This window comes from Macrobrachium nipponense, chromosome 18 (genome assembly GCF_015104395.2).
Source record: "Macrobrachium nipponense isolate FS-2020 chromosome 18, ASM1510439v2, whole genome shotgun sequence".
In the NCBI taxonomy this organism is placed as follows: Eukaryota; Metazoa; Arthropoda; class Malacostraca; order Decapoda; family Palaemonidae; genus Macrobrachium; species Macrobrachium nipponense.
This window is the reverse complement of record NC_087211.1, coordinates 17,560,356-17,588,291: the sequence shown is the minus strand read 5'-3', so window position 1 is coordinate 17,588,291 and position 27,936 is coordinate 17,560,356. Positions and strand designations below refer to the sequence as shown.

Genomic DNA, 27,936 nt, shown 5'->3' with positions numbered 1-27,936 from the left:
TAGTAATAATAATAATGACACGAAATGTATAAAAAACTCCACCTCTTTTGTGCTTCCACGCTCAGTACTCGGCTAGACCTATATCGTGGACATCCGTAGCCTTATCTCTGCATTAATTGTCCATCTCTAAGGAAAACAGGCCGAGTAAAATAAGATAAGGATTAACATGAATATATATGCGCTTATCAGAATCAGGAGTTTAATGAGATTATTATAGTCCGCTATCAGGATAATAAACACATGCTAGCACATCCATGAGAAACTATAGTTTAAAACATATGCTTGCACAAAGCTAATTGGCCATGAAATCGCAAGTCGTTGATTATTGAGATTATGAATAAAAAATAAGAAAAGAACTAGGGTAGGTAGGAAAGCTGAATTGAATTTAAAACAAGGTACTGTAGTACTACGTACCTACACGTGGTTTAAATGTAACTTCAGGAGCTGAGAACGTTAATTCGTACTGGTTACTGGTCCTCTCCCGCATTAAAAGTGTTTCCTCTCTCAACAGAAATTCTTAGAGTCGTCTCTGTTGGTTGTACAGAGTTCTGAGGTTCATACTAGACCTAAGGCCTAACCCAAACCAACCCAATCATGCAGCAGACCAGAGACAACTCGGGAATGATGAAACGGAATCGGCACTGATTGATGCTCTTATGTTTTTTTCTTTTGCTGAATAGTAAAAAAAAAAAGTTATATTAAAAACGCAACTGAATAGCGGATTGATTTTTAGTGCATTTTTAAAGATACTTTGTTAATATGTGGTCCTTTCGTAACGCCGATGACAAACACGCACGTCTGCACCATTGTCAAATAGGACATTTTTGGTGAAAAACGCAGTCTCTTTTAGCGCGTATTGGTAAAGGATTGTTGTGGGAGGAGAGGCATTCAATGGAAAGGAAATTAACCTTATATACTGAACATTATAATCGAATAACGATTGTTTCTACTAACTGACTTGAACGAAAAAGTCTGACAGGTTACAAAATTTCAAATTCTCGGCGAATTAATATTCTAATCTGTCCCGACGCAGGTGTTTATCTGATGACGTCACACGCCCTAAAAGTGAGGCATATGAGTCTAAAAGGGTATACGTGGCCTCTGCGTCCTTGATAGCAGCAGCACCAGCAGTTCCGTCGTAAACATCAGCCGCATCGTTTTGATTACGGGCTTTCTTTTGAAACTTAATAAGGGTTCCTTGCACTTAGCACCTGTTCGCCTCTACGGATGAACCGACACTTGTGGAATGATGAAAAAACAGAGAGAAATAAAACCCAGAGTTTACTATAATTTTACCTGAAAAGGCACGGATATTCGAATTTGATGACGTCATAACTTACAGGTCTCTGAATTCAGGTGTTTCCGTATTATAGGACAAATTCCACCGCGCTCTGTTTCGAGTCTTGCTATCGTCTTCACTTTTTAGAAGTTCTTTCAGGATCTTCACTTTAATCTGCTCCGGTAATCTTATAATACTGCATTGCTACGAAATTGGAAACAGTTGGACTGAATAGTGATGGAGGTAGTATCCTAATGCCATGTGCATGCAGTGTTTTGATATTTATAAAATTGTTATAATCAAGTGAGTCACTAAGATGGCGGGAAAAAAGCCACATTGATGTAAGCGTAAATACATTGAAAAATACAGAGTCAGTCAAGTTCTCGAAAGCTATCGTTGTATATAATATATATATATATATATATATATATAGTATATATATATATATATATTATATTATATGCTACAAATTGGTATGTGGATCATCCACCCTCCAATCACTATACGCACAAAACTACAGCCCTCTAGCCTTAGTAGTTTTTAATTTGTTTAATGTTAAATTTAGCCGTAATCGTGAGTCTGGAAACTATATAAGGCCGCCACCGGGCCGTGGTTAAAGTTTCATGGGATCGCGGCTCGTACAACATTATGCCGAGAGCACCAAGAGATAGATGTACAGAGAACTCGACTGCGCCGGAGAAACTTCGGCACATTTATTATATTATTTGATTCATTTATTAACTTATTAGTCACTGGAATTCGATGTTATGTTATTTTGAAAACCTTTGTTTTCATCATTTTTTTTTAATCATAAAGAAAAGAACAAACGTGCATTGGTCTATGGAACTATTTTAATAATAATAATAATAATGAAAGGTACCCACTGCCAAGCAATGAATCCTTCTTGAGGGAGGCAACTGGCAAGTAAGGTCCTGGGGGTATGGGCATTGCCCTGCCCCACTCTCCAACCCCCTTGTCACCCCACATCACCCCTCACCTCAATTGCAGCCCGTGGTAACAACCAAATAGTTCAGTCTTTGTTGTTGCCAGATGCAAAAGAAATCTCCGATGACGTCACCGTGAATTAGAGAACTCTTGACACTTGTAAACTAAAGAATTCGTGTTGTACAAAGCAAAGGTATGTTTAATGTTTTCTTTTAGAATGAACACAGTTTTTAAGAAATATTTATTAAAAGAAAACATATTTGTTATGTTTCACGCCTGTCGTAACCGGTGTCAGCTTACCACAGTTTAAACATTCAAGGAATTAATGTTAAGCCTAGGCCTATATCAAAGGAATTCTTTCGAAGACTACGCGGTTGGTATAAAAAGGAGTGAGTTTTTATTACGAAATTCCCAAAGGAAACAAATATCACCCGCTTTACCACGTTAACGCAATAAAGTCCCTTGTTTCATAGCTCATGCAGGCATCCTTTATAGAAAAAAGTAATTAAAATTTATCCATGGCTTCCCGGACACATAAAAGAAATCATGGATTCCCAATGAAACTAAAACAAGTGATAATTGTTCTCCTCGTTCCAGACTTCCACCTTCCATATGGGTCTATTGAAATCGATCAATAACAACTAAAACGTTCGATATAAACTGGGACTTACGTGAAATTTAATATCTATTACGGCATGTCGAAAACTCGAAATTTTTCAGCACTTATAGGTGACTGGTTGATTTCAGATTTCCTAGAGCTACACACACACACACACACACCACACACACACACACACACACACACACACACACACACACACACACACATATATATATATATAATATATATTATATATATATATCTATATATATATATATATATTATATATATATTAATTATGCGTGAGTAATCCCAGTGCCGTAAGACACCGAAATTCTTGGACAATTTAATTTGCGTGAATGTCGGGCGAAAATAATATATTTTAAAACAGATAAATAAATGAAACCTTACAGCGAAAACGGTTAACTAGACTAGGACGAGATCTTGGCAATTATAAGGAGAGAGAGAGAGAGAGAGAGAGAGAGAGAGAGAGAAGAGAGAGAAGAGGGGAACATTGGGTGCTCGACCGAACCGAAGTAGGGTGCGCTCTCTCTCTCTGCAGCAGCAGCCAGAGCCAGGCAGGAGGCAGCCCCTTTCGCCTTGTTTATCGGCACCTTGACTGAGTTAGCCTCAGTGTGGGCTCGGACGTGCAACGCTTCACTACGCCGCGTGTTTCAGTGCACTACACGATGTTAATTACGGTGGTCTGTTTGTTATTTGACGCGATTTTTCCTCACGAGTCGACGGGCGCACGACCGGAACAATGGCGCTTGCACTTCTCTTCGCACGGAGGAAGATCGTCTTTCAAAGACGTTCTTCTTCTGACGGCGGCAGCGATTTGCGCAAGAGACTCTCTGTGTGAGAGAGAGAGATAGGTTTAAGGGGAAAAGCAGAGAGAGAGAGAGAGTGAGGGGATGGTTTCGTTGATAGGGCGGACCTCTTTTCTTTCTCTCTCCTTCTTCGTCTCGAGATTCTTCAGAGATGGAGGGTTCGTTGTTGGATGGGTGTGTGTGTGTGTATCCGTGTCCGAAAAAGACAGACGACCATCCGTTTACCACGGCAGCCTTCATAAAGGCCTATGCCCTCAGAGCAGAGTGGACGGGACATTCGCAGATTTTATGGATTTTTCGATGTGTACCGAAGGACACTGTGGAAGAAATAGTGTAAATAGGCGTGTTATTGGACAATCCTGTTGTGCATTTCGATATTTGACACAATGTTTCGTTTGCAAGATTCATGTTTATCGACTAACGTAAAAAAAAGGGGAAAAAATGGTACACATACCTACAGCTGTGATGGTACAGAAAGTTGTGTTACTGAAGAACCTTATGTGAATTTCGGCATATGACACGTCCTCGTGTCAGATATTTGTCGTGTTTAAGATGTATGTTTATTGACTAAAACAAACACACACGCACACACGCACACATACGCGCTCACACACACACACACAGCTGTGTGGGTAAAGTAGCCTTGTTGCCTGCCGTGCACATCCCAAGATAAGATGTGCAGTTTCTGAATGAATGTCAGATTAAGTTATTAACGTTGTCTTTGCATTATATGACGCCGGCCTTATGCCAGCGCGTTTCCTTACTCCTTGGGCAGCCTGTAACTCATGTGTTACCACTCATTTGTTGCTGAGAACAACGATCTTTTTTGCATGACACAGCTTAGGCAGCAACAGTATATTAATAGTATATATATATATATATATATATAGATATATATATATAATATATATATATATATATATATATATGGTGTCAAGAGTATATTATGTACAGGCACCTACTTTTCTGTTGGGTAAGAGGTTCCAATTATTATATTATTATTATTTCCATCAATTTCAAATCCGGGGAGATCCAAATCAGTTATTTCAGTCTATTATTATTATTATTATTATTATTATTATTATTATTATTATTATTATTATTATTATTATTATTATTATTATTATTATTATTATTATTCAGAAAATGAACCCTATTCACCTGGAACCAGGCCACCGAAAGGGCCACTGACTTCGAATTCAAACTTCCAAGGGATATTATGGTGTTCAGTAACAAGAAGTAAGAGAAGCCAAAGGGAAGTACAGAAAGAAGACACCACTTATTACAATAAAGAAATAAATCAATCAAAAAAATTGTATTAAAAATGGAAATTTTTAAAATACAAGAAGAATTATATTATGATAGTGATGCATTGCATCTTCGCTTGGACTTCTAAAGAAGTTCCAATTACATCACATCCTTTTGAAGGGAGGCTGTTCCACATAGGGGTGAAGGACCTCTGGAACTGAGAAGTTCCACAGCGAGGAACATTCACTGTATATTGGTGCGGCTGTTCAGAAATAAACTAAAAATAGAGATTTAGATGATAATCTTCAGTTATTTTAGCACGTAAGTCGTGGCAACTGTGTGTAACGCAACTAGGCTGTAGGTCTTTATGTGAGGTGAAGTTCACACAACTTCATCGATTTACGATATTTATAGAAACAATGCACATTTTTCCAGCGTATAAAGTTACGTCAATACCCTACTGCATAAGAATCCTTTGTCAAATTTCCGATATCTTTATCTTCTTCTCCTCGATATACGATCACAATATTATCAACAATTTTGGAATTAAAAGTTCCGAGATATTTTGTATAAATTCTCTGATTCTGTTCTGTTCTGTGCAGTGACGGATCTAGAAATCTTGCATTGGGGGCGGGGGAGCCGGCCGATTATATATATAAATTATATATTTATATATATATATATATATATATATATATATATATAATATATATATATAGTTTAGTGTTAGGAGTCAGGATGTACAGGCCGTCTTTATTTTGACGTTTCGTAATTGTCCAGTTCATTACATCATCAGGGCTGTTTTTATTCCGACGTTTTCCATTTTAACAGCCCTGATGATGTCGTGAATTAGACAATTACAAAACGTCGGAATAAAGACAGCCTGTACATCTGCATGTGTCCTCTTCCCTTTATTGATGAATATATATATATAGATATATATATATACTATATATATATATATATATATATATATGTATATGCAACATGTACACACTTATGGTACATATATATATCAAAGTATATTATCTATGCACACATGTATAGTTGTTGTTGTTGAAGTAACCTTTAAATAAGCACACTTTTGCCACTAATAATGATTTATTGAAAGAAAACAATGTTCTGTTATTCATATCCATGGTGGTTGGGGACACGTTACCAAGCCCCCCCAACCCCTCGCTTAAATCCGCAACTGGTTGTGTTACACGAGATTCGGGAATCTCCTCTTTCCTCCGTATTTCATCCCACTCTCATGAACAGGGCGATGAGCTCGAATGCAGGGAGGAAAAAAGACACTGGTAGTGCGGCCGGCGACATAACGATGATGACGTGTGGGAGCGCAGCAAAACAATACTAGGTGGACTGAGTTCGAATGTTGGGAATGAGACAGAAACGGCATTCTGCTCCTTCTCCTCCTCAGCCACTGACATGTAACGTGATTTGCGCCGCTGCTGGCCGAAGGGTCACGAGGACTTTTCACTGACCTGCTGTTGCTACTACTGCTGCTGCTGCTGCTGCTGCTGATGATGCCACCCTTCTAGAATGCGAAGTGCATTGCCGAACCCCGGTCACGTTGCTATGCAGTCTATGTAGCTCAAGACGTAAGGAATTAGAGAGTCCATGTCTCTTCCTCCTCCTGTTCACTCCCTCCCTCAAGTCCTCGGGCCTCGGAGTTAGTGGGCGAGGGAGGAGGAGGAGGAAGAAGAAGAAGATCCTAAAGGAAGAGGAATAGCAGGGAAAAAGGATGTCCTCAGGAGCCATTCAGCGAGAACCATCAGGAGGTGTCCAGGGAGGAGGCCCGTCGTCTCAAAACTTCTATTCCGGAGCCACTCTTGAGGCCGGTCAGCCGTGCTCGCAGAAGGAGGTAGGACTACTTGTTCTATTTCATACATTTATGTAGGCCTAAATTCTATAATACCCTTTAACAGGAACTGCTGATTTATGGATGAACCACGTGCAGGGAACTTCCACAACATTAGCAGTCCTAAACCCTCACACAGAAGGATCAGTACTGCACCATTCATATCTATCTTGCATACAGTCTTCATGGATGCTGAGGTCCCTCCTTTCCACTGCCATCTTTCACTCCATCTATCCAGCACTATCATCATTAATTGTGAAATTTTCACCAACTTGTCATCCTCCATTCTTTTCACACGAATAAACCATCTCACAATACTGATCTGTCCATTCACCTACACTGATCTCACCCTTTCAGTTTCAGATGCCACAGAAACAGTCATTCATTTGCACAACTTCCACGGCTTTTCTCTTATTCACCAAACTTTTCTTTTCCTCATCTCCTCTCACTTCAAACATTGGACAATTCATGCCAACACCATAAATAAGTGACCTTGGTAGTTGTATCACCAGAAAACCTATAGCCCTAATTGATTTGTCAACCCTTCAAACTTTGTGACATTGTCGTGGAATTGTGCAGTCTTGTCATATATTCATTCAACTTCATCTTGAACCCTAACCCAATTTCCATCCATTTTCTCCTCATATGCTTTTGTTACTTCATGGATATCAAAATCACTGTTTTGATTTACTTCTGCCAAGTAGTGATCAAATACACTTTGAAGGTTTGTTGAATATGACAGTAAGAGTGGCAGGCGTGATTGACTCAAGTGTTGAAAAGGTTATTTTTGAGAATGCTTGTGGAAGTTGAGGACATATAGAAAACAATTTAAAAGGTTTCAGGAAGGAAAGTTACAAGGTATCGACAAGATTACAAGTAAGTTGCTAAAGGCTTGGTGATAGTAGTGTGACTGAGCAGCTAACCATTGTGTGGAAGATGTCTGGAAGAGGGAAAGGCTCCGAAGGAATGGGTGAGGGTAATAATTATTCCAGCATGTGAAGATACTGGTGATAGAAGCAACAATGATAAGTATGGGTAAATAAAACTGGTAATTTTAGAAACAGAAGACCTCAGAATACCAGAAAAGGTTGATGGTAGGATTTTAGTTGAGGAAGCAAAACAGATGACAGAGGGATTGATAGCTGGAGAATGGAGGTTGGTATGCCTTTTGTTGCAAGTGGGTTCTTTCAGAATATTTAGACAGTGAGTGACTAGTTGGGTGTAAAAGTTTGTCTTAAACAATGGTGTCTTAAGTTATCATGATTGAATACATTCATAAATGGAACAATATGAGAAGTCAAAGAAAGGTCAGTAGATGTAGGTGCAAAGTTTTACAACATAAAATGGGCTGTGAATGGGTATCATGACGACACTGCTGAAACCAGTCAAAGAATCACGAAGTCTTTGCAAAAAGAAACATAAGAGTGAGTATGAGGTGGAGTAAAGTTAGAAATGTAAATAGAAACCAGTAAGATGGAGCAGTGAATGTTGATATTAAAGACAGATGAATTGGAAGTGGTTGATTCATATAGATATTCATAACTGACAAAATAGATAACAGTAGGATAAAAAAAAAGATGGTTAGAAAATAAGCAAAGCAAGTAGAGAAGCAGTGTTTGTCAAAAGATTGAGGGCATGGTTTGGAGTGTGTGTGGAAGTCATAGTAGGAATATACAAAGGAACTGTTGAGCCAACTTTCCTTTATGGAAGTGAAGTACAGATGTTAAATGCAAATGAAAGAAAGGAAATTGAAGCTGTTGATTGACATAAATGGTTTGTGTAGTAATAGAGGTGCAAGAAGGATTGAAAGGCTGAGAAAAAATAAGATACATGCAAAGGATATAGTATATATATATATATATTATATATATATATATAGATATATATATATATATATATATAGTAATATATATATGTGTGTGTGTGTGTGTGTGTGTGTGTGTGTGTGTGTGTATACCGTGGACCACCCATATTTGTAGGGGATGCATATCAGACTCCACCTCCCTGCAAAAAGCTAAAATCTGTGAACACTTAAAACCCCTCTAAAAATTCTTAGAACTGCCTATTTTGATAATTCAAACTCAAGAAAAACACTTTAAAAATGCTTGTACCTGAATATTTTAATAGTTTTAACGAAAAAATATTCAGTCATGAAATTGATATGAAAACGCATTATTTAGTGAATATTTCTTAGTGAAAAATACTGCAAATAGGAGCATAAGAATTTTCTGTTAATAATGGGTAGATATGCTCCATAGAGAAACCTGAGACTAGCCAAATCTGCAAATCTTGAGAATGCAAATATTGGGGTTTCACTGTATATAAAATATATATATATGTATATATATATCTATATATATATATATAGATATATATATATATATAATATATATATATATATATATTGTATTATATATGTACTGTATATATTTTATAATGGCTTGAAAGGAGTGGCCATCATACTTAGGAAGCACGAGATTGCTTGCAAAGATTTAGGTAGACTGCAAAGGGAGGTTGGACGTTTTGCTGATGAGCTGTTGCTGCTGATGTTTTCTGCGCAGTGAGTTCATCCACAACTCAGCATTTGAAGTATGTCTCTGTTATTCTGTCTTGAAACTGACTTCATTGCATGTTACTTTCATTTCTTAATCTTGAAAAATTTTCAAAACCACATTTTTACTTTGCTTATTATTATTATTATTATTATTATTATTATTATTATTATTATTATTATTATTATTATTCAGAAGATGAGCCCCTTCATATGGAGTAGGCCCACCACAGGGGACATTGACTTGAAAATCAAGCCTCTAAAGAATATGGTGTTTATTAAGAAGAATTAATAGAAGGTAATGGAAAAGACAGAAAGAATAGACCATTTTAAAAAAAATTTAAATTAATAAATATCATAGACAAATATGTATATACTATAGTATGCTCACATGAACCGTGGTTCGATTCTCGGCCATTCCATTGAGGAGTGAGAGATGTGTATTTCTGGTGATAGAAGTTCACTCTCGACGTGGTTCGGAAGTCACGTAAAGCCGTTGGTCCCGTTGCTGAATAGCCACTGGTTCCATGCAACGTAAAAGCACCATACAAACAATCACATGAACGTGCATTTGATGTCTAAGCCAGTCCCTTACGATGCTCCTGATTGGCAGTTGATAAGCCAATCACAGGGCTAGAAACTCTTAGTCTCTCTCGAGAGTTCACATGGGTGGGATCTATGTTCCTGAGGGACACGTCTTATAAAAGTATCCCTCAGGAGAGGTTGAACGTACATCCTACCTATGTGAAGTCTAAAAAGAGGCTGAGAGTTTCCAGCCGAGTGATTGGCTTATCAACAGCCAATCAGGAGCGTCGTAAGGGACTGGCCTAGACATCAAATGCATGGTTGATGTGAATCTACTATAGTTAAAATTATAAATAAATGATTGAATTACATGATGCATTGCTTCCAGTGTATAGATCAGGAAAGTAAAATCGTTTCCTGTTGTACTACTACTGACATTCCGGGTTATGTTTGATGCCTCTTACGTTTATGGAGTAATTGTCATAACATGGCCTGTGGTTGCTCAAGTTCTGATTCCTTTGCAGGTACATCTAGCTACCTTAGAGTCCTTGAAGGATGAGATCCTTGAACTGTCCTCCAGATTGAATGTGATCTCTCAAGAACGTGATATGTTGGAGAAGACTCTGACCGTTACCCAGGTTAGTTACAAACAATTTTTGTATTACAGTGTCTGATACGGCCTACCCGAGTTACATAACTCATTTTTTTTAATAACCCTTTCTTCGTGTCTGTTGGCTTAAGAGAAGAATGTTTTGCTAATGCTTTGGGGATTATTTGAAATTATACGAAAACTTTGGTACTGAACTACTCTAGCCTGTTCTGAAAATTTTCTACAAAGCATAGAGCAGTTGATGACACACCTATCACGGTTTTCAATTTTTAAGTTTGTGGATCTACACTTCACATTAGAATGAATGATATACAAAGGAGCATAGCCATGTAAGATATTCGAAGTAACATAAGTGACCAAAGAAAGGTAAAGGGATTAGAAAAATAAATGTAGTACAATGATACACTTGGACGATTTGAAGTTGAGAGTTAGAATATGTAACAGCAGTGGACCATTTGGTTTGGTTGCATTGGGGAAGGAGTTTAGACCCTAACACAAACTTCTTATGAAAAGTAAAAAGTAAGTCACAAGGAGAGGAGTACATATCAGCATTGTAGATCATATTGTTGATGATAATGAAGATGAAAATAATGACACTGTAGTACTGTATTTTATATGTATGTAAACTTAAGGTTTGTTTTTCTTTATTGCATATAAATAGTTATTGTGAATGCTCATTTCTGAGCATTCATATTTTGGAGATGTTGGTAAATATTACAAAAATATAATTGATTAAATGAAATTATGCAAAAGGCAGCTGAATAGTTAGAGAGCTTAGCAGATGTTCATTTGTATTAGAATAATGACAAATCCCTTAAACGTTAAATATCTTCCTCCATTTCTGTGATGGGCAGTGAATGACTCAGTAGCTTATTCTTGATGAACCCCAACATTGATCAGTTTTGATTTAGTACTTAATGCTGTCTTCATTCACTCTGGATGTTTGGATATGATGAAGTAAAATCCAACTCAGATTAGCCCACTGGTACCTTTTGCTTTCATGATGCCTTTCCCATTGCTTGTCATGATAGTTGAATCAATCTCAACATTCACAAATGTGTGGTTAACCAATTCCATTTTTACACATTACATCACTGTAGTTGAACCATTATAAAGACTTCTTCTGCTAGTGATTTCCCTGAGATGAAACCAGACTGACTGACAACTGTCATTTGCTGCATTTTCACAGCCTTTTCCAAAACACCAGTTCCATAGCATAATGATCATAAAAGCTTTACTTTAACAGCTAGAAAAAGTTCGTGTGGAACGTGAGAGTGAAGACAAACTAGACATACAAGCAGCCAGGTATGAGGAGCGCCTTACCGAGCTTCATTCCGTCATTGCTGAGCTCTCCAGGAAGATTGATCAGCAACGCATAAATGTCATTGCTGAGGAGGAAGCAGCTGTTGTGGAAGAGTATTCACATTCGGAACTTTCACACGATCAACATGATGCAACAGGTAGGTTTTGACAATATTTTATTGCAAGATCATTTTTCTTGCTATTTTTCTCTTAAAAAAAAATTCAGAGGATCAGCAAATATAACAGGAAGTGGACTTTTCTTCTGAGATTCTGCAGGTAATGTTCAAACGTAGTCCCTCAGATATTAATTGACAAGCCTTATCAAAGAATGTACAGTGTAACAAATTAAAAGTTAGGGGTCTCATTGGAGGAATATGCTATCCAAACATGACTAGGAGTGGTCATCTTGTTGGCAGACAGCCTCTTTTAGAGAGCAGTGAAGAACTTACATCTAGGGCTTTCTTTCCAACAAGCTCCTTCCTGATGGTGAAATGGCCAACGGCTTGGAGGTTACCTTTGTTGATTAGTCAGGTGTATGTACGTATATCAGCTTGATGTCCATGTCAGAGGGCCTTTCACTTCTGAAGGGGTCGTAGTGTATTGCATTGAATTTTTCCTATAGATATTATACAGTAGACGTTTGCTAATTTTGGCAAGACTTCTGTAGAATAAGGGTCCACAGGACAGTTTCATCCAGATTGTCAACTATCCCCATTCTTCTTGGTTGTGGAAGTCTTTGAACTATCTTGTGCTTCCTATAGTTTTCCTCGGAGAGTAATGCTGCTAATGACACTATGGGATGTATGTCTGGCCATAATGACGTATGCTGTTAGTGCATATTTTCTGCTGTCAATAGATGTATGAGACGAGACTCATCTTATACAGATGTCATATATTTGTGCATTTGGATCAAGTACAACTTCAGTAGAAATTTTACACGAATTTAAGAAATTATCAAAGCAAGAAACAATTTGTTATGAGTAAGATGCCATTTTTTATTATGTTTTCTGTATCCATTTTCCACATATCATAGTTTCCAGAGATCTGGTTGTTAACCTGAACTAACTGGGTATGTTTGTTTCCCATAGTTTGATAAACTAAATTTCTTCCGACTTATAAATAAAAGTGGACTGTTTTTATAACAAATAATCTACCTTATTTAAAGTGTAAGTATTTCAGATTTATCACGTCTACAAAAGTAATCATACTTTTCAATCCTACACTCACCTACCATAACTCTGCGTAATCAGTATGAATGTTTTGCCCTCCATTCGAGAAATTCTAATTTTATTACCTTGCTCTCTCCCAAGTTTTGACAACCTTTATACTGCACTGAAACAATTTTTGGTAATCACAGACTTTTGACTGTGAACCTTTAGTTAGAATCAGATAGAGAGAGTGAGAGAACTCAGCATTGACCCATAGGGCCTCTTTTTCAGACTGCTTAATTTAAACACTATTTCAGATGAGTTTATAAATATGGTACTATAGTAAGCAGGTGAATCTGTGCTATATTAACCATACCCCCCCACCCTGCCCATAGTGCATACATCCAAGAGGTTAATTAGGAAAAAATCCTGGTCATGGTTTCTTAATTCTACCAAATTTTTGGGATTCTTTCCCACCTTCCCTGCCGTACTGGAAGGGTTAAGTTTTCAGGCATTATGAAAAACATTTTTAATGTCATGATTAAGCACATTTGTCAGGAGTGCAATAGCATTCATATTATTGAAAACCCTTCAGTATCAAGTTATTTCATCTATTCCTGGAGGTACTGCAAGAGTTTTGTGAACAATTGAATATGTAGGTCTCCTTTTTAGCATTAATGATAAAAATGTGAAGCTGAAAGATATTTTCAGATTTAGTTGATTTAACTGGTTTCCATTTCCACATAAGTTTTAATTTATACCTCCATAAGAGTGATTGGCCTAACCTATGCAATTACACAGGTTTTGAAAAGTTACACTGAGTGTGGCCCTTTTTCAAAGTGGTCACATTGTACAGGTATATTTTTCATGTATTCATGGGAAGCTGAATAAGGGAATAGTCTACATTTTAAAACTCATGTTGTAAGTGAGTAGAGTGCTTGCAAGTTGTACATTAACCTGTGTTGCCTAGTTTTATAAAAGATTATGTACTTTTTTTAATGATAATGCTGTAGGGGTACATATTTAGCTGCAGTAGATTGCTTGTTTGAAAGTGCTGAAAAACATTGGTGTCATAATAGTCATATTATATATGAATGAGTATTGTCATTTGCAGTGTTTTCGTCTCTGTTGTATTCTTTCATGTTGCTTAAGCATGCTGGATTCTTTTTTGAATTTGATGTTTACTGATTGATGGAGTGTTAGAAACCTGAAAGCAATGACTATTCTTCTTCTCTGTAGACTCAACGAGTGAGGCTGTGGACTCGGAGGACCACATGGAAGAGCCTCGTGACCAGACTGCCACTGATGCTTCCACTTCTTGTGATATAGATGACCGGGCTGTAGAGGTGGGTCTTGGTAGACTGAACATTTTCAGTTTAGCACATACAATGCTTCAACTCATATTCATAATATCAGATTGAGCTTTTAGTTACATCAGGGTCAAGTATGTTTAGTTTGTTTATGAAAGCCATTATGATTGCAGTATAAACTTGATTATTACTGCATACGTACATCAATCATTGCTTATGATGAAGACATACAGGCAGTGTCCGGGTTACGACGGTCTCGGCTTACGACGTTCCGAGGTTACGACGCTTTTCAATTATATTCATCAGAAATTATTTCCAGGGTTACAACGCATGTTCCAGGGTTACGACGCATGTCCCAGGGTTACAACGCCTACAAACGCTGATCTGGCAGATGAAATATGACACCAAAAATGAAAATTAATCAATATTTAAAGTTTTTTTTATGAAAAATGCAATAAGAATGCAGTTTACATAGTTTTGAATGCACCTAAAGCATTAAAAGTAAGGTTTTCTTAGGATTTTTGACAATGTTCCGGCTTACAACGATTTTCGGCTTACGACGTGTCTCAAGAACGGAACCCCCGTCGTAACCCGGGAACTGCCTGTATTGGGTTTTATCATTATGTACAAGATTGAATTCCTTATGATGAAATAACTAATGTGAGTGCACATCTTTTCTTTTGGTGGTTAGAAAAGTGTATTTTAATGTAACACAGTATCAAGTGACCAATGTTAAGAAAGATTTGTATTTGTTGCTGTCAAGCTTCAGTACCTTATCAGCTGCAGAAGTTGGATGTCTGTTTCTATCTTTGTTGAGACCATCTAGTACTTACAGTATACGTACTACTTGTTTTCTTGAATAAAAATATCTTGATTATCTAGTCACACAAATATCAAAGGCATTCCATGACATTGCTCCAAATACATTAACTGAGGACATTTATCTTCTTATGCCATTATATTTGTGAAATCTCACAGCAATATAAATATCAGTCAGATTATTAATATTTTGCCAAAACAATTTTTGATAAGAGGAACAAAGGATATTCTTTTAGGCAACAAGTGTTATTTTCAGGCTGGTGAAGGTATAGCTGATCTGGATGTGAGTGAATGCCCAAGGGGTAGTGTGGATACTGGCAGCTGTCGGGCATCTGGAGATGAAGAGCCTAGTAGGTCTATAGAAGCTTTAGAAGAAGAAGTTAGACTTTTAAGAGAGGAAAACACGGGCCTACAGCACGCATTAGCCTTGGCTCAACACAATAGTTCGACCCACAGGAATGCATTGTCTGCCATGACTCAGGAAAGGGATACCCTCTGCAAAAAGGTGTGTATCATATTCAGTAGATCCTTCACACCATATATAGTGTACTCAAAGCATTCTGTCTCATATTTTCCAATCTTGCTAAGAAGCTCGTGCTTATACGTAGTTTTATTGATCAGGAAACTGATATGGAAGTTGTTGGAGTTTATTGAAACTCTTATTACTGTACAGGTACTTGATTTCTCAGGGCTAAATATTTAATCCTTTGAGACCATATATATATAGTTACAAGAATGTAGAGTTAGGAAATCAGTATTGCTTTAGCTATTAGTGTTATCATGTGAATAAAATTCAGTTGATTCATGCATGTGAGTGCGCACATGTGTGTTCATTCTTTTTTATTTTTGTAAAGTTAAATTGTATCTAGCTATATCCCATTCACATATACAAAATGAAAACTTTGGAATGAACTATTAATTTCATCATCATCATCATCAGTGTTTTTGTTGCTGATGTTGTTATTATTTTTAACATAATCAATTTTTTCTTGAGTAATTACAGTTAAGAGAGTACCAACGAATGCAACCAGCCATGCCTCCTCAAGCAGTCCAGGTAGCTGATGCTGTGACCGTGAGAGGACTGAGAGGAAGCCCTTTAGCACCCTATACTTCCACTTCCTGTGGCTCTGGACTGACTGGATCAGTCCCTGGTGGCTCTGGGCCAAGTGGTTCTGTTCAGGGAACAGTTTCACCATCACCCTCCCCTCAACCTATGGATGGCCCTACGCCAACTAAAGATGAAACTCCTATTATTTGTAAATTAGCTGAGAGAGTAAGACTTAAAAAGGTAAGAATTTTATGTTTGTAAGATATTGTAGGTAGAATAGGTTCTTTTATCAAATGATGATGTATATGATTCGATGGCATGTAAAACAATTAGGACATTTATCGTCTGCTGGTGTAGAATAGGTTATGGTTTTATACACATAATTATGATAACAGTCTCTGACCTTAAATTGATTATTAATGCAGTGTGTATCTAAATGTTTTCCATGTGTTTGCATGATTCACCAGCCATTTTGGAGAATGAAGACCTTTCTATTTGCTGATCTTTGCCTCTCTTGTATTGAACGTTAACCAGTTTTAGTGACAAAACTCTTGATTGATGAACTTGAGGTATAACATTATACGTATACTTTATTGCCATTCTTTGCATCAGCCTTTCCCAGACTGTGCAATTTACAGCCTCCTTTACACCCGAAGGCTCTAAACACCAACTCCTCCATACCACTCCCTTCCTGTCCTCTTAGGTAACCTAAATTAGCCTTATTCATTTCACCCTCTGACCCTTCACACAAAACCTGCCCCCTTTCTGTCTTCCCTCCTTCCTCTGCATTATACCTGGCAATCCTTTCTCCCTAGCACCATTTTTTGTCATCCTATTGCCACTACCACCCAGTACAGATGCTATTGAATCTCATTGTTACCCCTTGTATGATTTTTTTTTTATAAACAAATATGAGATGGAAAACCATTATGTTTACACCAATTTATGAAGAGGAAGTACTGTATAGACGAAGGGGTAAGGATATGAGGGATTAGAGGGAAAGATTCTGTCTACAGAAGTGACAGACAAAAACCATCAGAATAAGAAATGACAGGCAAAACTAGAAAGCAGGACTCTTAAACATTTAAAGTTTGGTTAGTTGTTAAATATTTGAATTGTAATGTGTTAAATCAGCTGTAATATATTTGGGAGGAACAAAGACCTCAGATCAGCAAGATGAGAGTTAAGGACATTAACTTATTTGGTGGTCATATTGTTTAATAGCACTAATAATTGTCATCAGCTCCTAGCTGCAACCTCCATTATATTCTCTTTTTTCATCTTTCTTTCCACCCTCTGCTAACAAGTGTTTCATACTGCAACTGTAAGGTTTTCCTCCTATTACACCTTTCAAACTATTTCAATCTGTTTCCTTTCAGCACTGAATGACCTCATAGGTCATAGTGCCTGACCTTTGGCCTTAATTCTATGTTCCATTCCATTCCAACTCCATGGTCTCCTCTTCTACATTTCCTTGTAGCCTTCTCCAAGAAGAAATAAAATGCTTGCATCATATGTTATTTCTCGAGGCTGTGCTTTTCATGTGGTGTTAAATGTCTTGTACTTTGAAAATCATGGTAAACTGTGGTCTGGTCTCATTTTAACAGTGAAGATTGTTATTTTGTGAAGATCTCTTCATTGGATCAAAATATGTTCTTTCATAACTCACTGAAAAGTCTGTGTAATTAGGAAAGAAAAATGCACATTTTGTTTTAGTTTATACAAGATATAATTTCATATGCCCAACTTTGTCTGTATGAAGGTATTGTTGGCCAACATATATCCTGTTTTGTAAAGATTTTATGCTTTTGAACTGACTATCATAATTAGCTGTAGATGGCAAAGTTATTAGTAATTTGCTTAAAAGTGCATTTTATAGAGATGCAGGTACGAGGTAATTCAAACATTATGTGTTCCGCATTTAGAGGTACTGTAATATTACTATACCATTTATGTTATGGACTGAATGTTGCAAGATGAAAGTGGTGTCCTAATACATACTTAATGCTGCTATAGGTTGAAAGTAGTTTTTAATACCTGTTTGATGCTGTTACAGGCCAAAAGTAGTGATGTAGTACCTACCTGATGTTGTTACTTGCTGAAAATGGTGTTTGTTCCGATACGAATACAAACCATCGGTCCTTTACAATAGGAATGTAACTTGCGGCAGCTGGAACCGGTCGTAAGCTTCGAACAAGGGAGTTCGGTAGTTAACCCTCTTACGCCGACTGGACGTATTTTACGTCGACATTTTTTGTCTCCCGTGTGCCGACTGGACGTATTTTACGTCGATTTACAAAAGTTTTTTTTTAAATTCGCGGAAAAATACTTATAGGCCTACCAGCCTAAAACTTTTGAATCACGCGCCTTGGGGGATGCTGGGAGTTCACGGATCAAGGTGTTGTTTTGTTTACAATCGTTACTCAGGCGCGCAAGCGCGAATTTCTTTCTTGCCGCACTAAAAAGTATCTGTGACACATCTCGGAAATTATTTCGTCACATTGACATAATTTTTGTACCATTGTAAATTAGCCGTTACATGAAGTATTATATATGAAAATGTGCGCATTTTTATGTAGAATACAACAATAAAATAATCATGATTGTAGCTTTTATCAGTTTTGAGATATTTTCATACAAATAACGATAATTGCCAAAATTTCAACCTTCGGTCAACTTTGACTCTACAGAAATGGTCAAAAAACGCAATTGTAAGCTAAAACGCTTATATTCTAATAATATTCAATCATTTACCTTAATTTTGCAACTAATTGGAAGTTTCTAGCACAATATTTCGATTTATGGTGAATTTATGAAAAAACTTTTTCCTTACGTCCGCGCGGTAACTCTTCTGAAAAAAATCATACATACGATTGTGGTAATGTTTGCACCATTTTAAAATTAGTCGTTATATAAAGTTTTATTAATGGAAATGTGCGCAATTTCATGCACAATGCAACTAAAAACAACCCATGGTTGTAGCTTTTATCAGTTTTGAGATATTTTCATAGAAATAACGATAATTGCCAAAATTTCAACCTTCGGTCAACTTTGACTCTACCAAAATGGTCGAAAAACGGAATTGTAAGCTAAAACGCTTATATTCTAGTAATATTCAAGCATTTACCTTCATTTTGAAACAAATTGGAAGTCTCTAGCACAATATTTCGATTTATGGTGAATTTATGAAAAAAATAACATTTTCTTTACGTCCGCGCGGTAACTCTTCCGAAAAAATCATATGTGCGATTGTGGTAATGTTTGCACCATTTTAAATTAGCCGTTACATAAAGTTTTATATATGAAAATGTGCGCAATTTCATTTAGAATACAACAAAAAATAATTAAAGGTTGTATCTTTTCTCATTTTTGAAATATTTGCATATAAATCCCGATAAATAGAAAAAAAACCATGTTCGGTCAACTTTGACTCTACCGAAATGGTCGAAAAACGCAATTGTAAGCTAAAACTCTTACAGTCTAGTAATATTCAGTCATTTATCTTCATCTTGAAACAAATTCGAAGTCTCTAGCAAAATATTTAGATTTATGGTGAATTTAAACAAAAAATCTTTCCTTCCCTCTGCGCGCGGATTCTCCGCCACAAATCCCCGAAATACGTACGTCCCATTCTCGGAATATTTGCTCCGTTTCATATTAGGCATTTCATAGAGTTTTATATATGAAAATGTGCGCAATTTCATGTAAAATAAAACGGAAAATATTTGAAGGTTGTAGCTTTTCTTATTTCCGAAATAATTGCATATAAAATATATATATATATATAAAAGAATTCGACATTTGGTCAACTTTAACTCGTCAGATATGGTCGAAAACTGCAATTGTAAGCTAATACTCTTACAGTTTAGTAATATTCAATCATTTGTCTTCATTTTGAAAGAAATTGGAAGTCTCTAGGACAATATTTAGATTTATGGTGAATTTTTGAAAAAAATATTTGTTTACGTCCGCGCGTTACGAATTCATGCATTATTTTGTGATAATATTTTCTCTGTGTTGCTTTTATCGTTTTACAATGTGTTATATACCAAAATGATTGCAACTTAGTGTACATTACAACGAAAAACAAAGTAACTTGTTATCTTTAACCGTTTTGCGCACAGCGCGATTTGAATACAATTATATATTATATATCGCATTATTTATATATGATAATGATAATTTTTTTTCATTTCTGATAGTTGCATACTAAACTTCAGGCAATGACAAAAAAAGGAGCCAAAAATGAACTCTTAATCTTGAAAACTAAGCGCGCTGTGATTTTTTGAAAAAAATATTTTTTCCGCTTCCGCGCTCACTCCGAAACCCCTCCGGCACACGGGAGACAATTTTTTATATACCGCTCCGGCGTAAGAGGGTTAACTGCTTGTCCGACAGTCAGCGCACCGCGCGACTGGGAGGTGAAAATCCACTTTGCTTTCAGCCGCGCTGGGTGACAGACGTGTTCTCCACTTCTCTCTGCCCGCCTTTCGTCGTATGCTTTGTTTTCTCCAAACCTTGGTTTGCTTTTGTGTGAATTGTTCTCAATACTGTAAGTATGTGTGCTTGTATTATTACAATTTATTATGGATTCTCGTGGGCTGGAGAGTTCCCCACGCCCCCCCATCAGCCGCAGGACTTGCCCTGGTGTGGAGGGCCGTAGGTGTGGGACCTTCCGCTCCTCCCGAGGTAGACCCTCATGAATTGTGTGCTCGGTGTCGGGGGCACGAATGCTCTCACGCCGAACCCTTTGATCTTTGTGTGTTGTGGTCGGAGGAGCAGTGGGCGCGCTTTGAGGGGAGGAGGAAGCGACGTAGGCCTGCCAGGGAGTCATCGGAGGGTTCTTCGGCTACCCTGGTCTTCCTTCCTCCCTCCTTCTCAGCTCCCGCTTATGGCTCCTTCCCCTTGGGGGGGGGGGGGGGGGGTTGTTTCTTGCTCCTTCTCTTCGCCCGATCCGTCGAGCGTAGAGGAGAGGGCGAGATACCCCGACATCCAGTTGTACTCGGGGTCTTCCGTTCGCTCGGGTTGGGACTTGTCCCCCCCCCTGGGCGAGGGGGAACCCCTCCTACTAACCCGACTTTTGCTTCTTCAGGTGCGATTGCTGCGGGTGACGATCATGGCCAGGTGTGGCACTCGCTGGGTCTCCAGGGGACACCGAGTATTCAGGGGCTGTTGGATCACCTGGCGAGTGGCTCTGCTCTGGTGACTCATGGACCGGTGACCACCACCACCACCACCGTATCGACCCCAGGGTATGCCGCCCATCCTCACCTGGTGTATACGCAGCATATTACTATGGTGACCCCTTCAGCTGCAGTGCAAGCGCCATTGTCCAGCGTTCCGAGGAGGGTCGTAACACCACCGCCCAGGTTCGCCGCTCTCGCCTCAGCCCCCGACTTCCGGTGCCCCAAGAGCTCGCCCCTGGACCTGCCACCAGTACCCAGGAGGTCGCTGGCCGCTGCCCCGCCTCCTGCTGTACCTGCCGTTCCTGCCGTGCTTGCCGTACCTGCTGTACCTGTCTTACCTGGTCCAGCCCCTGCCGACGTCGTTCCTGCCCGTGGTGTTGCTGCCCCAGTCGCAGGTCCTTCCAGACAGGTGCAGCCAGGCCGTGTTGCTTCGGCAATTGCCCCGGCTCCGTCCTGGCTGGAGGACCTGACGACTTCCTGAGGAAGCTGACAGAAGAAGAGGAAAAGAGGAAGAGGAAGAATGTGTCGTCGTCGTCTTCATCGTCTTCTTCATCGTCGTCTGTTGCCGCCTCTTCCCCTTCGACTTCCAAGGCTTCACAGCCAGGGAGGAAGAAGAAGGCTGTCTCCTACCCCCCCAAGAAGTCTCCCTCGGGAACTTCTAAGGGCCCGTCTCACTCTGGTGGGAAGGGGGGGATCTTCCGCTGGTCCTTCCACTCCTTTGGGAGTGGGGCCCGTCTCTCCTTCCGCAAGGGAGAAGAAGACGGGGACCAGAGGGGTACCGGCTAACACCGGTACCTCCTCACCTGGTGCTAGGGGCTCTGCTGCTACACCAGGTCCCGTCTTGGCCTCTTGTTCGCGAGAGGTACCGAGTGTACGGTCGCCTGCGAGTGACCGTGCAACCAAAGTCCAGGCTTCAGAGTTCGCTCGGCGCCAGGACTGAGCGGAAGACAGGTGAGAGTTGCTCAGGTGACTCCCGCCAGGCCAGCGATCGCTCTCGTAGCGATACGCAGGTCCCCAGGGTTGACGGGATGGTCCCAGACCGAACAAGGAATAGGTCCCCTCGGTCGCTGGAACCGCAGCGGCTCGACTCACCGTGAGGATGGGATGGAGCGCACACCTGGAGGAGTTGTTGGCTGCAGGAGTGTGGGATCATCACAACAAGCACCTTCACATCAACGTCCTGGAGCTCAGGGCAGCGTTCCTCGCTCTCCAAGAGTTCCAGGACTGTCTGATGGGACACTCGGTGGTGTTGATGTGCGACAACACCTCAGTAGTGGCATACGTCAACAAACGAGGGCCTAGTGTCCCTCCCGTTGCACCAGTTGATGTTGCAGGTGCACGAGTGGGCCGTGGCTCACTTGGTAAAGAGGCCAGCCCGCTACATTCCAGGCAAGAGGAATGTAGTAGCAAACAAGCTCAGCCATCAGGATCAGATGATACACCCAGATGTGGCGGAAAGGCTCTTCAACCTGTGGGGGTTTTCTACTCGGCTGTGCCGGACCCATGGGCAGCTGCAGAGGACGCTCTTCAACACCCGTGGGACAACCTCTTCGTTTATGCCTTTTCCCCGTTCTGTCTGATTCGCAAGGTGATCAGCTGAGTGCTGGCCACCTCGAATCTCCGGATGATCCTGGTGGCTCCCTGGTATCCGGACCTGCTGGCTCTTCTCGCAGGAGCACCGAGAGAGATTCCCCCTTGGCACAACCTTCTCGTCCAGCCACACGTGGAACGGTACCACCAGTCAGTCCAGTCCCTTCTTCTTCACGGCTGGCTGTTATCCACCATCTCTTGCGAGCGAGAGGCTGTTCTCGCCGAGCAGCAACAGAGATGGCTGGGTACATCAGACAGTCCTCTGCAGCTGTGTACCAGGGAAAGTGGGCCGTCTTCTGTGGTTGGTGTCGTAGACAGGGTCTATCTCCTCTCAGAGCCACTCTTCAGCAGGCAGCGGATTTCCTCATTTTCCTTCGCCGAGAGAAGCTCCTCTCTGTCCCCACAGACAAGGATACAAGGCTGCCCTGGCTCTAGTCCTGAAACTGAGGGGAGTGGATATCTCAAACTCGTTCTAGATCTCCCTGCTAATGAGGAGCTTCGATGGATATCTCAAACTCGTTCTAGATCTCCCTGCTAATGAGGAGCTTCGAGAGATATTGCCCACCCAGGGAACTCAGGCCCCCAGGGTGGGATGTGACTCTCGTCCTTAGGAGTTTGACTCGAAGTCCCTTTGAGCTACTCTGAGAGTATTCAGACTTCTTGCTGGCCCTGGCATCGGCGAAGAGAGTAGGGGAACTTCATGGCTTATCCTTCGATGCGGATGAGATGCTGCTTTGTCCTGTGAGGGCGCTACGGCGCTGTCTGAAGAGAACTCGGCACCTCAGGCCTGAGTGTCGATGCCTCTTCGTTAGCACCGGGGTGACCTAGAAAGAAGTATCCAAGAACACTTTCTTTCTGGCTGCGTGAGGTGATCAGGAGGGCATACGAAGCTGATGGTAGCGACGACATCCGTACCCTTCTTCCGAGAGCCCACGAAGTCAGAGGTATTGGTCCTTCCCTTGCGTTCCGCAAGAACTTCTCCGTGGCGCAGGTCCTGAAGGCAGGGGTCTGGACCAACCAGACCACCTTCACCTCCTTCTACCTTCGGGATATAGCCCACAGGTCCTTGGATACTTTTTCCTTGGGACCTGTGGTGGCTGCTCAACAAGTTGTGTAGCTCACCCAGCATCCGAGTGGACAGAACAGCATCGCATCCTTGTGTGACTGCATGAATGGATGAGTGAATGAGAGTGCGACTGGCCTCTCTTCCCCATCTTTTTCTCTCCCTCTACTTGTGGGCAGAGGGACGCGGTCGTCACTACGCTGAAACAGGAGACCGATGCAAGTGAGCTACTCAACCGAGTCCCATCCTACCCCTTTCATTAGGGATAGGAGCGATTATCCACCACTTCCCCCAACAAGGGGGGTTGAAGTGGAAGCCAACAAGAGACAAACCCATGACTTCATATTGCCTCTTGCAATAGGAACAAGTTCTTGCTTGCTAGTTTTAAGAGGTACGCTTGCCTCCCTCTTATTACTTGGGTCCAGAGGTTTGACCATTGATCCTGCGGTACATACCCCGATCATTGGGCAGAGGCTAGGATCCCTCCCTCTGCTCTTACGACCAGGGAGGGAACCAAGGTTGGATGAACACCAGTCTGTTCATAAGACTCAGAGTCCACCCACCAAGAAGTGAGTCTTCCTATTGTAAAGGACCCATGGTTTGTATTCGTATCGGAACAAATAACAATTTGTCGAAAATTGTATTTTTCCTAACTATACAAACCGGAGGTCCTTTACACATAGTCCCACCTCATGCCACCCCTCACTCTGTTTTTTCCTGGGCCTAAAGTAAAGTGGATCTTCACCTCCCAGTCGCGCGGTGCGCTGACTGTCGGACAAGCAGTTAACTACCGAACTCCCTTGTTCGAAGCTTACGACCGGTTCCAGCTGCCGCAAGTTACATTCCTATTGTAAAGGACCTCAGGTTTGTATAGTTAGGAAAAATAAAATTTTTGACAAATTGTTATTTTGATATATATTCAGTGCTGTTGAAGTTTGAAAGTGGTGATTTAATGCACACTATTTGTTATTGCAGGCAGAAAGTGGTGATTTAAGAATCACAGGGAGTGAGTTGAGCAGCGTAGGAATATGGACAACTGCTGTAGCTGAGCAATTAGTGGCTGGTGTGCAGGAAGAAAGTGATGCTCAAGAACTCTATCATGCTCTTGCCACAGCTGGTGGAACCCTAGCCCCTCATGAAAGGCTTAAGGAATTCGAAGTTGAAATTGAAAGACTCCATGCTAAAGTGGACCATCTGAAAGCTCAGAATGATGTGCTAGCCATCACTCTCAGTGAATCAAAAGCGCACTGTGATCGTCTGAGTATTTTAATGGGTAAATATGAATCCAACTCAGTGGCCTTACAGCTAGCTGTAACAAACTTAGATCAGACCATAGAGTCGTACGAGGTATTGGTGGCGTTACTGGAAAGTGAAATTGGATTATTATTGGCCAGTTGTAAGGCTGCAGGTGTTGGTGTAAAGTCAAGTGGAGGTGGTTCAGCAAATGCAGGAGGAGGCTGGAACTTTGGAGATCAGGAGGATCTTGCTATTCTGGTAAGGAGAGCTCAGGAGCAGAGGAGATCAACGGAAAATGTTGCACGGCATTTGTTATCCAGGTTGGAAAGGGCTGGCTGTAATCAATCTGACACTGAAAGCTGGAATGAAATAGGAGCAAGTAATAATACAAGGTATGAGGCTTTATTCGGTCAGTGTCATAATATTCATAGCAGATTTAGGAATGAAGTTGCTTGAGATATTCCAGGATCTTAACAGTATTTTGTTCACACCTTTGCATTCATGTTTTTGGGGGCCCCTGAAATGGTAATTCTTTGTATGTATCTAAGAAGAGATATACCGCTATGTTTTTTGTTTACCTTTTCAGTGCAATTTCTTCTATATCTAGTGGTGTAGAATCAGATGTCAGTAGAGGCGAGGAGCAGCGACTGAGAGAGATCATAAAAAGATTGCAAGACGAGCGAAGTCACGTAGCAGCTTCCATTCTACCTCTGGAGTCTGTGCATTTAGACCCTCTCACGCAGCATTATCCACTAAGTGTTCATGAAGCTCACAAACTGGACTTAGAAAATGCAGTATTGATGCAAGAACTGACTGCCATGAGAGAAGACAGAGCAGAATTACGAGCACAGGTATTAATCATTGATATACTGTATGTGTATGGAAAGATACTTTTAGTGTAAAACTTTATGCATACATATCTTTTTGTTTCAGCCATAACTTATTTCCCCTAAGATAATTTCACTGCTAGATTCAGACATGAAAAGCTGAATTATGGATGAACCCTCATGGAGAAAACTGGCACTCCATTTGCCCCATACACCTATGCAAGATGGCACATCAGACCCCCTACACACACACACACGCACGCACACACACACAAACACACACACTCACACACGCACACTATGTCATTCACCTGTGTTTTGCATGTGTACATTTTCTCCCCTTATAGTGAAACCTTTCTTCGCTAGAACCTCTTTCACTTCATCTATCCATCCCTTCTTAGATCCTCATCTCTTTCGTCCAAATAATTATAAATTAAATTGAAATTTTTCTTTTCACCAACCTATTGTCCTCCATTCTGTCCACATGACTGGCCATGTTTTCACCTACACCAAACTTTTGACTACTACTGTGTACTATCTCCATTTTTCTTGTTTTTTCAAGCCTTTACATCAAACTAATCACTTTTGCTTACATATTAATGCAAGCTTCACTTTCTTAATAAAAATTTTGAACATTTTCAACAACTTATCATCAATACAGTACACTCAACACCCCTGCATAGCCTTTCTAGGTCTATGTATATCACATACAAAAATTAACATCCCAGTACATATACACTTTACCAGACGTAGTAAATAAAGCTACGGCCCTAGCTTTTGTACTATTGACTCGATCACATTTACTTCTGTATTGTCTCCCATGTAATCTCAGTTCAAAGTCTCTTATCATGCTGGATCTATGGCTTTATAATGTTGCATTATATCGTATACATACCTAAAATGCTAGTATCAGTCATGCTGAAATATTCAGATTTTGCTGTAAAATTTAAACACTGGACAGTAAGGGACTTCAAAATAACATATATAAGATGGGATCTATCTCTGGCATGAAGGTTTTTTTTTTTTAGATAATTAACTGCTTTCATTCGAGTGCAGACACAGTTTTGGAGCATTTAGTTTGTTTCATTCTTTCGGTAGAACTTATCTTCCTGAATGTCCCAGGTGTATTTGCTGGAACGTGAGAAGGCTGGGTTGGAATTACGTGTTGGAACGTATGAAGCTCAGGCAGCAGCATATTGTGCTACAATTGATCACCTTCGATCAGAGCTTTCTATTGCTCGCCCTAATGGCGAACAGGTAATGTCTTTATACTCTTGTCCTGAAGAATACCTTCAATTTATTCATGTGTAGAATCACTTCTTAGTAAGATATAATACGTACAGTACTGGAAAGCGCTAGTCAGCCTGCTCTAATGAAATATCGCTTCAGAATTCTGTGGTAATAGGTTGAATTATTCTTTGTTGTTTTTCTGCAGGAAACTGAAGGTGAAGGTGACAGTGGGGTAGATTCCTCTTCTCCAGAAATAATGGAGGCCCTGCGTCGAGAACGACAGCTCAAAGCTCGCGTGCAAGATCTTGTGACAACTCTCGAGAAAGTGACCAAAAACTCGGAAGCTAGGCATATGCAGTCTCAAGAATTTATCAACGACCTTAAAAAAGCAAATGGGTAAGCAGCTCCCATTCTTATCTTTAATAATTAGGTTACGTTCACGTAGTTCAAATGCAGCTTTATCATTACTTTAAAGTATATTTCATGGGTATGTTGCCTTGTAGGGGGTTAGTGCCATCAGTCCACCTCACAGACTGTACTGTAGGCATTATGTACTTAAGGTTCTTTGTAGTGTCCTATCGATCCCTAGCTACATCCCCTTTGATTCCCTTTACTGTACCTCTGTTCATATTCTCTTTCATCCACCTTACTCTCCTCAACCCTCTCCCTATAATTGTTACATAGTGCAACAGAAGTTTTCCTCCTGTTACGCCTTTAAAACCTTTTT

General features: G+C 40.1%; 1 protein-coding gene across 4 annotated transcripts in view; it reads left to right on the top strand.

The window, feature by feature from the left end:
- Positions 1 to 3,371: 3,371 nt before the first annotated feature.
- Positions 3,372 to 27,936, top strand: part of LOC135196888 (colorectal mutant cancer protein-like) — a 28,311-nt gene continuing 3,746 nt past the window's right edge. The window contains exons 1-11 of one of the 4 annotated variants that reach the window (XM_064223670.1): positions 3,372 to 3,529; positions 6,164 to 6,767; positions 10,365 to 10,478; positions 11,697 to 11,910; positions 14,140 to 14,246; positions 15,286 to 15,534; positions 16,033 to 16,317; positions 24,892 to 25,544; positions 25,760 to 26,003; positions 27,102 to 27,236; positions 27,415 to 27,605. In XM_064223670.1, the coding sequence (XP_064079740.1) occupies positions 6,648 to 6,767; positions 10,365 to 10,478; positions 11,697 to 11,910; positions 14,140 to 14,246; positions 15,286 to 15,534; positions 16,033 to 16,317; positions 24,892 to 25,544; positions 25,760 to 26,003; positions 27,102 to 27,236; positions 27,415 to 27,605 (2,312 nt within the window). In that variant the 5' untranslated portion in view covers positions 3,372 to 3,529; positions 6,164 to 6,647. Of the gene's footprint in view, positions 3,530 to 3,566; positions 3,814 to 6,163; positions 6,768 to 10,364; positions 10,479 to 11,696; positions 11,911 to 14,139; positions 14,247 to 15,285; positions 15,535 to 16,032; positions 16,318 to 24,891; positions 25,545 to 25,738; positions 26,004 to 27,101; positions 27,237 to 27,414; positions 27,606 to 27,936 lie in introns of those variants that run through there. The other 3 variants (XM_064223666.1, XM_064223668.1, XM_064223669.1) reach the window with 3 other exon arrangements.